We start from the raw sequence: 12292 nt of genomic DNA, 5'->3' as shown, positions 1-12292 counted from the left end.
GTCGTTGCCAGATTTGTTCTACAGTGGTGTTCTCCACATGCCACCTCTACGCTCAGATGCTAAGGTCCTTTTGCCTGATATTCAAGGTCTCCCCGTAGGTCCTCTTTCACCTTCTCCCACGTGACTCCATCACCACCCCAACAGAAGGCTCTGTCTGAGCCTACAGGCAACAGGACCCCCTTCCCTAATTGCCACACGGAATCCCCACTCGCTTGCCTCTGCTCTCTCCCTTCTCTCTGCTGGAAATGCCTGCTTCCTTCTCTGCTTTTCTGAGTCTCTCTCTTCCTTCTATTCAGGCCTCGCTACCTCCAAGGCGCTCCAGGATCAACCACACATCAAGTGACAGTGCCCTTCTCTGAATTCCCACCATATTAAACTATACCACTCATTTGGCACTTAGCCTGTGTTGTTAATTATCCTCTCGTGCCTATATCCTGATTTCCCGTCACGACTAAAAACCTCCTTGGTTCTACCAGGCAGAGATTTCAAAATAGTCACTGACCAGGAAGGAGAAGCGGGACTGTGGCTGCCGCAGTAAAAGAGCAGCGTGTCTCAATCAAAGCACGTCAACAATGGCGACTGATAAGAGCAGACTCTCATTCCCAAGATGCGACAGCAGTTGATCACTTTATAAGGAACAGTGCAATCAATCATTAACCTGTCTCCTTGCCCTGCCAACCCCTATTCCCGCCCAGGATGCTCACGTGGCCAACTCGAGCTTCCATTCAAAGCTCCTTCCTCAAGGAACTGTTTTACATCACTACCTCTTTAGCTGGTGGGCACGGCAGTAGCTGGAAAACATGAGGCACTAAATAAATACTTGCTGAGTTAAATGCATGAATGGCTACTCTCCTGGTGGACAGTAGCCTCCATGAGAGCAAGGCCCATGTCCATCTCGGTCACAGCCTCAGGGACTAGCCTCGTGGAGGAGTGGCACCACATTCATATTTGTTGAATGAATGAAGGAATGATACCACAAACAAACAAAAACAAACCAGCAGGACTTAATGCTGAGGAAAGTAGTGACAAAGGGTGACAAATGACAAAGGAAGGATAGTCAACTAGGTCAAATGGAGCAGAGATGACTATTGAGGCATTTCTTGGGTTCACATGACTCGCCAGATCCTCGCGAGATTAGCTTCATTGGAGGGGCAGGACCAGAAGCCAGAATGTAACAGGCTGAGAATTCGGGGGGAAGCAAGGAACTAAAGACCATGAATATATCTACTCTTCCAAGGAACGTGGCTGAAAAGAGGGAGAGGAGAAAAAGTTGGGAGAGGACATAGACTGGAGAAGAATCGTTTTAAAATAGCACCAAATTTCACAAAAGGGAAAACTAAACCTCCTCAAACTGGATCCGAACAGGAAGTTGCAAAAAACACGCAAGTTTTCATGGTTACAGAGAAGAGGTATTGCAACACATGGTACATTTAAATACAAGTAAAGTTTATCATGCTTTCAAAAAATTATGTCTCAGGGTTTATACTGTCCAAGGTGCTCAGCATACAGAAAAAACAGTGCCTGCTCTCAAGGGGCTCAATGTCAAGAGGAGAATCAAGCAAACAGACAAGACCAATATGGTAGGAGAAGTGCTGATAATGGATGCGAGAAGAGAAGTACAGGGAAAACCCATCTAACTTAGACTTGGGGACCACTGAGCAAGGCTTCTCAAAGGAGGTTATGCTCAAGCTGAATCGAAAGAACTTGAGAAAGAGGTGACATATAATTCACCTCTCAAAATTACCTAGCATTATGTATAATATGAATAGAATGTCACTGACGATTCCACTGGATAACAAAGAATGTGTTTCTCTGGAAGAGCGGAAGAATTGCCTCACTTTAACTTTCCTGTGTGGTCTCTAACACTTGTTGATCACTACGGAAAGGAGCACCGAGGGGGTGCAGGGAGGCTCACTGAGGATGGGGCCTGATGTTATAATGGGCAAGAAGCATGAGCTTTCAGAGAACTGATATTGGTTTACAAGGTATTGAGTAGTTCTGGAATAGAGAAATATTTAACAAAGATGACTGTCTGGGTAAGTCAGCAGAATCAGAGAAGAAAGGCAAATGAGACAAGCAAAAATGAGAAAATTAAACACTGCGCTCCAGGAGACAAAAAGCTTAAACTTTTTCAGAAAAGAAAAAAGGCTGGATTTCTGCAGGAGGAGAAAGAGAGCCCAAGAGAACTAGATTTGACCCTCCTTACCAGCCCCATACTCGAGGAGGAAGGGGGGTCTGTGGTCCTGCACACCTAGTGCATGAACTTTCTCACAAATCAGTGACTGGCCTGGCCTCGCTCGATGGCTGTGGGAGCTGCCCACTCCTCCCCCCAACACCGGAGACTTCCCACCCCTCTCCCCGATACCAACTCTGTTCCCCGGCTGGCAGGGATCTCATTTCTTCTACTCTACAATGTGCAGCCACAGAGCTCAAAGTGGACATTTAAGAGCTCTGACTGACCCCATTTCTTCATCAGGCCTCCCACTGCCCACCGCCAGAGCCGGGGTCACACAGCACTTCACACACCTCAGCCTTTTACACTCGTAGAACTAACGCCATCCTGCTGCCCCTTTCCACGGCTAACAGGCCTCGGTGGCTGAGTCTCCCCTCTGTCTTTACAAAGGTGGTGTGTAATGTCAGAACAGCACAGGCTTTGGCATCCAGAACATCCTCAGTTCAAACCTCATTTCTAACACTTGCTAGTTGTCTGTTTCTAAGCCTGTTTTCTTCATCTGTAACATGAGGGCTAACAGTACCTATTTTATAAATTGTTATGAAGATCGAATACAAAGCTATGCTGAAGCCCCTAACATGGTGACTGGTACACAGCAGGCACTCAGCGGATGCTAGCCGTCTTACCCTCTCACCACTGCCAGCATATCCGGAGTCCTCATTCTGTAGCTCTAAGGGCCCTGGGCTTATGAATTAAATAAGTCATGGGGATGTAGCGCACAGCATGATGACTACAGTTAATGGTATCATATTGTGTATTTGAAAACTGCTAGGAGAGTAGGTCTTAAAGTTCTCATCATAAGAAAAAGACCTGCCACTCTGTGTGGTGACAAGACTTATTGTAGGGATCATTTCACAAGGCACACAAATACTGATTCACTGCGTTGTACCTCTGAAACTAATATACTGTTACAGGTCGATTATCTCTCAGTAAAAAAGGTGGTGGTGTTTTCTTAAATGAGCCCTCAGCTTTTGCCTGGTGCTCCAACTGCCCACCAATGGAAGTAACTTTCAGTGGCCGGGTGCTAAGGAAGTCAAAGGGAACAGATTACCTGTGGCAAGGGCTGGTGTTCATAGAACCCCAGAGAACTACAAACATGTTGTCCTGATTATAAATGGTGGTTCGCATTCCACAGCCATATTAATACAGCAGCTCAGCTCATTGGGGGTTACTGGGACTTCTGCAGGCTGTCCTGGAACCCAACCACAATTTATAATCTTGTTTTAAGGAGAAAATGCTTCCCAAAGAGTTCCTAACAAAGGCCATTTTAACCTCTTCTTAAACAGGAGATTACCTCCAAACCTCCTTCAAGAACCGCGTGGGCCTACAAGGGACAGAGAGTAGACGAGCACTCGCTGAACAAGCACAGTGAGCCAGACACTGTGCTCAATGTTTTATGCACATACTGTTGTGTATTTGTGTAGGAACAAACCTCATTTAATCTTCACGAAATGCAACGGATATTTTTATTTCAATTTTACAGAAGAGGAAACAGAGCAGCTTGTCCAAGGCCACACAGAATAAGCACGAGCAAAGATGGAACCTAAGTCTAAATTATCCCTCTGCACATCACAGAAGAAACAATTTCAAGAACAGGCTTGATTTAAGTAAGAGAAAAACATTAAAATTTGGGCTCTTTCTCCAATGTCCTACACTACCAAAATGTTAGCAATACCCAATAGGTACAGCTTATATAAAATGTACATTTGAGACCTGTTAACTCCTGCAGCACCATGGTATAAAGCCAATATACACACAAAAGCACCTTGTCCCTCTTCCAGGCCAGGGGACCTTAGTTTTGGAGGTGCTGACGGCTATGGAGAGGTACTAACATGCAGGCAGCCATGCGGGAAAGAGCATAAATGGCTTCTCCCCGTGGCAAATGGAGAATGCTTCCTGCGCTGGGTTCCTACAGACCCCAGCACATAAAGCCTCTAGCAGTCTCCCTGCTGGAATCCCAGCCCTTCAGGGCAGGGACTATTTCTTTGTCCTTCCTGAGAGCTGACAAAAGTAGGTACTCCCTAAGTAAAAGCTTAAAGCTTGTGGAAAGAGTGAATGGATCCTTAACACCAGAATTTCAAGCAGCAACAGTCCTAGTTCTGAATGGCAATTCCGTGGGAGTTCAGAAGGGAGCCTGGGAGGAAATGTAATCACAGTATGCAAAGACTAAAAGCAAGTAGGGCCCCTCTGGGAGAGTCAGCAATATCCAGGTTTGTCAGAGTGGATCATTCCACTGCCTGAGGGGCTGATAATGAGGAATGAAACTGGAACTAGGTCTCCCAAAGTAAAGGACGGATTGCAAAACACTAGAGTCAAATTTTTCCCTTTATTCTTATACTTAAAATCTGTCACACTAAGGGGGAAAAAACCCCCCACAAAACTCCTCTTGGAGTGTCACTGACTAATATAGCAAGAAGCCTAATCCACAAAGTATCTCTGTAACTATGCTTCTTGGTAGGAAAAAAGAGATATTCTTTCCCAATCAACGCACCGGAGTTCTCTGGCGCGTCAGGAAGAACATACTTGGTAGGGATTCCTGGCTTCCTTCATACTTCCTGGCCAACTACTGAGCAGAAAAGTGGCGAGGTCAGTTAGCCACAGGGGTACGTTATGTTCTCCAGTGTGGTTCGTACAGACGTGGATGCACAGGAAACTAGACAGTCCCGGCAGGTTCTCAGGAAGGGATGGGTGAAGAGAGTTTGGGAAATCGTGGGCTACATGAACCAACTAAAGGAAACACAGCTGCTCAGAAACCCAGGGCAGGGCATTAAAGGAGCAACCCCCTTTAGAATGCTGATCTTGTGTAGAATGACAGATTTTGATTGGAGATTTCTCAAAGCTACCAGCAGGTGGATGGTGGCAAGACAGCAAGTCTGAGAATAAGACATGAAATCAGAGTCAGAATGACCAGTGGCCCTGTGGAAGGAGGAGAAGACAGTATCTGTAGCAAGGTTCTGGCTGGCTTATTTTTACGCAAGACAAGCACAAGGGAAGAAAGTGAAGTAACAGGTAAGCCAACTACACACTATAGGAAACAATAGAACAATCAAGGGTAAACAGGAAAATCAGGCTAAAATCTGACTCAGAAAATAAGCTGCTTGGGAAGCCAAAAAGACTAATTAGTTATCAAATGATTTAATTTCTCAAGAGTAACACCTGGACATGGAGATGGAGGGAAAAGACCAGGTTTTTAAAAAAGGGGAAAAGAGGGCGTACAGAAATCATGAAAAGTATTATCAAACAGTCATAAACACTGGGCTCTTCAGGCCAATTAAATGGATTTAAGTGCCCCTACCCCCACCCCAATCACTGTTAAAGCAAAAGCTAAGGTAAGATGGTGCCTCAGGAAGGTAAGTCTCCTGAATGCCTAGACGTTAAGCAACATTTTCAAAGACTAAAAGCCACTGATGCTTCTCCCTCAATCTCCAACAAACTCCATACCAACTGATTTTTTAAAGTTTCTAGAATCTTCCATGTAGGTTTCATGGAGAGACTGGAAAGATATGGTGGGATGAAAGTGCAGTGAGCTAAATCCATAGTAGATTGAACAAGGTGTTTACAGTACCCTTGACATTATCTACACAATATGATTATCAAGACCTGAAGCCATGAATGGTAAACCAGGCTTCCGAGTACAGTCCCCAACTAATGATGGTTCGACTGTACAGTGGTGAGGAAGCGATACACATCCAGGAGAAACTGTAGTTCAAACTGTGAATCTGGATCTCTCCCCGGGCTAGCGATATGAGGTAGGGTACTTTCTCGTGATGCTGGGCACTAGCAGTGAGCCATGGCTCCCAGTCAGGCCCATCATCATGAGGGTAAACAACCTATATACTGCTAGCCATTCTGTACCAATACAACCATTCTGTTTGTCACTTTCAGCACAGTATTCAATCAATTACATAGGCTGATCAACACTTTACTACCAAACTGGCTCTGTGTTAGATGATTTTGCCCAACTACAGGCTAATGTAAGAGTTCTGAGCATGTTTAAGGCAGGCTGGGCTAAGCTATGAGATCGACAGATTAGGTGTCCTCTACGCACTTTCCATGATATTTTCAACTTCTGATGGGTTTATAGAGACATAACCGCACCATGAGCCAAGGAGATCTGGAGCACGGAGTGGGAAAGTGACAGCTCATATAAGCGATTGCACAATCCCCCCTCCCTACCATCTCCTCCTTTCCTGCCTAGATCAGCATTTCCCAAAATGGGTTCCACAAAATACTGAGCCTGGAAATGACACCTGAAAATGGTTTCCCGAGTTCAAAATATTTGGAGAAGTCTGCATCTGCTTCCTTCACAGTTATTAACACATCAAAAGCTCTGAGAAATTCTGTAATAAGCCTCTGTCTCGATTCAACTTAATGTTTCCCAAACATTTGCTCTCAAAGCACTTTCACACAGTAATCATTAACTGAGGACGGCTTAAAGTTTAGACTCTAAGCCATGTTCACATTTTCTGTGAAGAAATGATTCAACCCCCTTGAGTTGCTACTACCTCATCACTCTTCTTCCAAATACCATAGTAAACACACACACACACACACACACACACACACACAAACCAACTTGACACTTCCTGCCTCCGGTTTCCTCAGCACCCACTCACTTCTCCATCACTGCAAATCTGGCTTCGGCCCCCAGTGCTCTACAGAAAGTCTTTTCATGGTGTGATCAATGGACAGATACCAGAACCATGGCTTCTCTTCAGCCCCTCGATCCCTCTGCAGGGTCACAGAGGAACAGTCACACTCCCTTGACACTCTTCCCTCGCCTTCCACAACACCATATTCCACCCATCTCTTTGTGTGATCTTTGGTTCCTCTTTATCTTTTTAGCCTTTACATTCTGAGACCAACTCCGGCCCCTCCCTTGAGGAAACTGCCCATGGTTTGAACCCTTCGTGAATCCTGAGTCAGTTGCTCGACTTCAGATCCACATTTCCAATGAGCTTCTCAACTTGTTCACTTCACTCTTCCTCGAGGACTATACATTCACTATACTCCAAACAAGCTCATCAGTTGTCCCACCAAACTTTCTCCTCTTCCTGATTCCTCTAATGAACTCACCATTCCCAGACAGTGAGGTGAGAAGAGTCCACCGCTTTCTCCTCAGCCTGACACAGCAGTCTAAACAGGTGTCTGTGAAAGTACATATCACAGTTTACTCTAACTACTCAACATGCTTCCTAGTCTTGAACCTCCATCAATCCTCTGCGTGGTCCCTGAGCTAAGACAGAGAAGAAACCTGACACAGTTGGAAAAACGGATGAATCCTTTGAATCATACCCAATTCATGGCTCATTCTTCAAACGCCAGTAATATACGAAGTTCTCTTATACTTCAACAAAAGCTCTGGATTCTTTCCACTTATAAGGCCATTATCCTTCATCAGACTTAAATGAAACCCCAAATCTAAACTACAACTACCTCCTGACTGGCAATCAAGCTACCACTGCTACCAGAGCAGGATTTCTAAAATGTTACCCGAACCACATCACTCCTTGGCTCAGACACCTTCGATGGTTTCCCACCATTTCGAGAACACAGTCCAAACCCCTTAGCATGTTATCACTGCCTTCCATGTCTGGATCTCTGCTACATTTCCATCCTTATTTTCAACTACTCCCTAAGCTCCTTATGTTCTAGTCCAGGAGTAGGCACACTCCAGGCAGTGGGTCAAATCTAGCCCACTGCCTGTTTTGTAAATAAAGTTTTGTTGGAAAACAGCCAATCAACATTTTGGGCCAGATCATGCTTCGTTGCAGGAGGCTGTCCTATACATTGCTGAATGCTTTATAGGGTCACTGGCCTCCACCCACTGGATTCCAGTAGCACTTCCCCAGTGTGATGACCAAAAATGTCTCCACACATATTAAATGTCTTATGGGGAACAAACCTGCCCCCAGTTAAGAATCACTATTCTAGAGATTTCCAAGTGCAAGCTAAGAGTGGGTATGATATCACTGCTAATAAAATATAAACTATACAGCAACTGTAGTACAGTGTCCAGATTAAGAGATAAGAATCGAACAGTATTCAGTGCAGGTTGCCTCACACTTGGGAGATTGTGCTCAACTGTGCTCAATTTTAAGAAGACTGTGGGTAACTGGAATTCATACAATCCAAAGCGACCAGACTGATGAGAAACTAGGGAAGAATGTCACAGAGAAGTATTTAAGGAAATCAAGGTGGTTAGTCTGTACAAGATAAAGAGAAAGCCATGATCTTTAAATATCTATTGTCCTGTCGGAGGAAGGTTTAACTTGCTCTTGTTCAGGGAGGCCAAACCAGTGGGCAGCGGCTGCACAAAGGCAGGTTTTTGGCTCTGTACAAGTCAAAGCTTTCTATCAATCAGAGCTGGCCAACAAATGTATGAGGCTGGGAGGTGAAACACCATGCTCTCGTCATTCTGCAAGGGTTCAAGCAGAGACCAGATGAACTCATATCAGAAATGCCGTAGAGAAATTCCTGCCTGAGGTGGGTGGTAGGATGAGATGGTTTCTCTCAGGTTGTTTCCAGCTCTGAGATTCTGTGGCTAGCAGTGGAAAAGCCATATGGCACAAATAATAAAATTCTCCAATTCCAAGACCTTAATTACAGCGTAAGAGAGAAATATTTTGCTAAACGATTTACCCTATGTCTGTTTGGGAACATTTTAAATTTAGTCCCTGACATGGCAACTACCAGGGATCTGTTTTTTTCTAATTGACCTGTAATCAACTCCCAGATAATGTCTATCACTACCTTTAAACCGTATCTTTCATTCTGCTAATGATCACCACAGCAGTATAATTTGTACGATGCTTTACGGTTTTCCAACTATCGTGACATACATTACCTTACTCACAGTAGCTAAGTATGAGCATGAACACTTATTTTAGATAACCTGCTCTCATTTACTGTCTCTTGCCTGAATTTCTCATGAGAGAAAGCGAGGCCTTATTATTCACCAAATAGTCACTATGAAAATAAAGCATATTCTAGCAGATACTCATCTCCAAAACAAATCATTTATCCACACCTCAGAAACAAGCCAAATCTAGTTATTTTAGCAACAGAAACATGGACTTACCTCAGTGAAATTTCTATTCTATTTATGATTTGGGGAGGAAAATTTGAAACATTATAATTTAGCTTTCCCCAAATTTCAATGTGGCCATACAAACTCAAAGTTCCAGAAAGCAGTCACAACAAAACATGAAGCATATGTGTTGTTGACAAGCAAAGCCACTGTAGGTACTCGTTCCAGGGACTCCTTTATTCCCCTGCTACAACTGTGAACACAAGTCGTGTAAGGACTTTTCTCCAAAGCTAAACCGGGCCCTCACCCACAGCTTTACTTACTTCTTTACGTTTCGTTTCTGGACATTCCGACTGTAGAGTGAGAGTTGCGCCTTCGATATTTCTTGGCATGGGCGTGGAACCAGGGTTTATTGTTAAATGAATCTGATCTGGTGAGATAATGTGTTGCACATAACCCTGGGACATTGCTTCATGATCTATTAGGTGAAAGCCCTCTTCACCCCCTACTAGAAAAGGCAAGTGTTCTCCACACTGTCCATCGTCATCTTCATCCTCCAAAGTGCCAGGGTCCTGCTCAATAAGAACAGTTGTCCTATCATAAACAGTTCCAGATGAGGAAGGCACCAGTCCGTTTTTATCCACAAACCTGAGCATCTTGTCATCGGGGGTCAGCTCATCTTCCTCTGCCTCAAAGTAGATGATGTTGTCGTCTGGACTGTGTTCCCCCATGGTTCAATCGTGCTCAGCCCAATTGTGAGAAATGGAAAGGTAATGACCTGTCTGCGACAGGACAAAGCCAGAGTTAGAGTCATACCCAGGGACCTCCTCAGTAACCACAGGGCTCATTTTTCCTCTGACTTGAAGATTAGGCCAAAATAAATGAAAATCGTCTTCCCTGGGAATAATTTTTTTAAGTTTAACTTTGAAACCATCAAGTCATTTTAAAGGAAAAGCAATGCCTTAAAAAACAAACAAACAAACAAACAAAAAACACTGAAGAAATAAGTAGCAGTTCTTAAGACCTTCCAAACATGCCTTACTACCAAACAATTCCTGAAGGGGATAAAAGGGCAAACTACTTCAAGGCTGAGTTGTTTTAAGTCTTAAAGTAAGAAAACCCCAGTCACATATCCCCCAGATTAGACCATGGGGCAGTGCAGTCTTTTGCGGAAGTAGAACTTTGGAGGCAGGGTCACCCACCCACAAATCCCAGCTTTGCCACTTACAACTCGGGTAACTTTTCTGTGCACCATTTTTCTTATGGGTAAGGTGGGACTGGTAGCTCCTTCCCTCAAAGTTGTTACACAGAGTAAAAGAGATAATGTATGTCAAGGCGCAAAGTCTGATAATAATAGGGAAAACAAGTGTGAATTCATTCCCTCCTTCCTAGAACAGATGTTTCAGCTTCTGGGTAGGGTGGTTGATCCCTAGTCAGGCATATTCAATGAAGATCATTATATCCATTAATCTTCTAAAACAATGTGGTGTCTACTAGAACCTATGCTTGCATAGTGTGCTCTCTGCAGTGAGGGAATGGTCAATCTGATTTTTGTTTCTACTGTCCCTAGCACAATACAATGACCCCAAGAGTTCAGGAGATATCAGCTAAATGAATGAAACACCTGCTGATATACCCTCTTGGGAAGACATACTCTCTTGGAAAGATATGTTCTCTTGGGGAAAATACCAAATTTGAACCTTTCCTGTTCTGGACTAGCTGCAAACACACAGGTTCTACAAATGTGGGTTTGGCAGGCAGGACAGAATTTTAAAATAATCAGCACACCACTTTTAGTTTCCAGTCTGGCTTTGCACTTTTTCTCTTCTGCCCTGGGTTAGAAAGTGAACCTTTACTTAGATGGGGCGGCTAGACAGAGAGGTTTTAGCAGAGACAGGCCAAGGGATCAGATGCGGGAGGAACCGGCCCGACCCCTTGCTCTGGCTTACGCAACCCGGTAGATGCACATTTCGCTGCATCTGAAGAGAGATAAGAGCACCGGAGGCCCCACAGGGCTTCCCCGGCACCATCAGCGGCTAAGCGGAGACCAACTGTCCGGAACAAACAAGACCAGGAGGCTTGAGGCTGGCATACGAGGAGTACAAACGGAGCACCCTTGAGAGAAGGCTGGGAAAAGGAACCTGACTGGGATAGCCCCCACACGGGACTACACAGAAAAATCTGAAGACAGGCTGGGGGGCTCCAAGCCAGGCGAAGAGGGGCAGGGTCCGGGTCTCCATGGAAACAGGGAAGGGGGGCTGGATACCCATCCCCATGGAAACGGAGGAGGGGTGGGGTCCCATGGTGACCAGACTGGGGTCTCTACTGCGAAATGCTTCAGGAGGGAACCTAAGTCCCGCGCCCCCCGGGAAGCCCCCAGCCCAGACCGCGTCTAGTTTCGCCTTTTACCTCCGCGGCTCCCGGCAACGGCGGCAGCGGCTGCTTCTCCCCTCCCCAGCGGCACCATGATTGCCCCCACCTTCCCCGAACGTCACTTCCGCTTCCGCTTTCCGGAGGAAGGAGGAGATCCCGGCCCCGCCTCTCCCTGGCGCTTCTAGTTGGTTTAAGCGGTGTGGGGGCTGAGCTCGAGCCTCCAATTGGCGAGCAGGAGGGGCGGGGCGCCGCCGAGAGGACGCGGGGCCGTAAGTTCGTCCCGCGCTGAGAAGCGGCCGCCGCGGCCGCTGTCGGCCGGCTGTCGGGCGTCTGCTCTGTGGCGCCAGACGCAAGGAAAAGGGGTCAAAACTCCCCAACCACTAGTCAGTCGAAAGTAGCCTCAGCCCGACTTGCGCTGGCCGCCCTCGCCGCGGCAGCCACAACTGCAACGGGAAGGAGGACCCCAGTTAGCCATCCGAATTGCAGCTCGGACTCTCAAGGGGAGCCTGCAAGACTGTGACCTTCCCGGCTTTCTCCCTCTTGGGATGAGGGGAAGCTGGGACCAACCAAAGTTAATGTAGCAGGTGGGGTCAAGAAAGGAAGATGGGATCCAAATGGCAGAACCAAGGAGTACTCCAGTCCCAGCCAGAAGATGC

At 45.9% G+C, this 12292-nt stretch overlaps 1 protein-coding gene across 1 annotated transcript in view; it reads right to left on the bottom strand.

The window, feature by feature from the left end:
• The window catches only part of MTF1 (metal regulatory transcription factor 1), a 41215-nt gene extending 29386 nt beyond the window's left edge, over positions 1-11829 (bottom strand). Inside the window, exons 1-2 of the mRNA XM_045782084.2 lie at positions 11673-11829; positions 9587-10045 (exon numbers count right to left, since the gene is read on the bottom strand). Of these exons, the coding sequence (XP_045638040.1) occupies positions 9587-9994 (408 nt within the window). The 5' untranslated portion in view covers positions 9995-10045; positions 11673-11829. The remainder of the gene's footprint in view (positions 1-9586; positions 10046-11672) is intronic.
• Between the last annotated feature and the right edge of the window lie 463 nt (positions 11830-12292).

This window comes from Ursus americanus, chromosome 33 (genome assembly GCF_024610735.1).
Source record: "Ursus americanus isolate L20-20 chromosome 33, mUrsAme1.1.p, whole genome shotgun sequence".
Classification (NCBI taxonomy): Eukaryota; Metazoa; Chordata; class Mammalia; order Carnivora; family Ursidae; genus Ursus; species Ursus americanus.
This window is presented reverse-complemented; position numbering and strand designations above follow the sequence as displayed.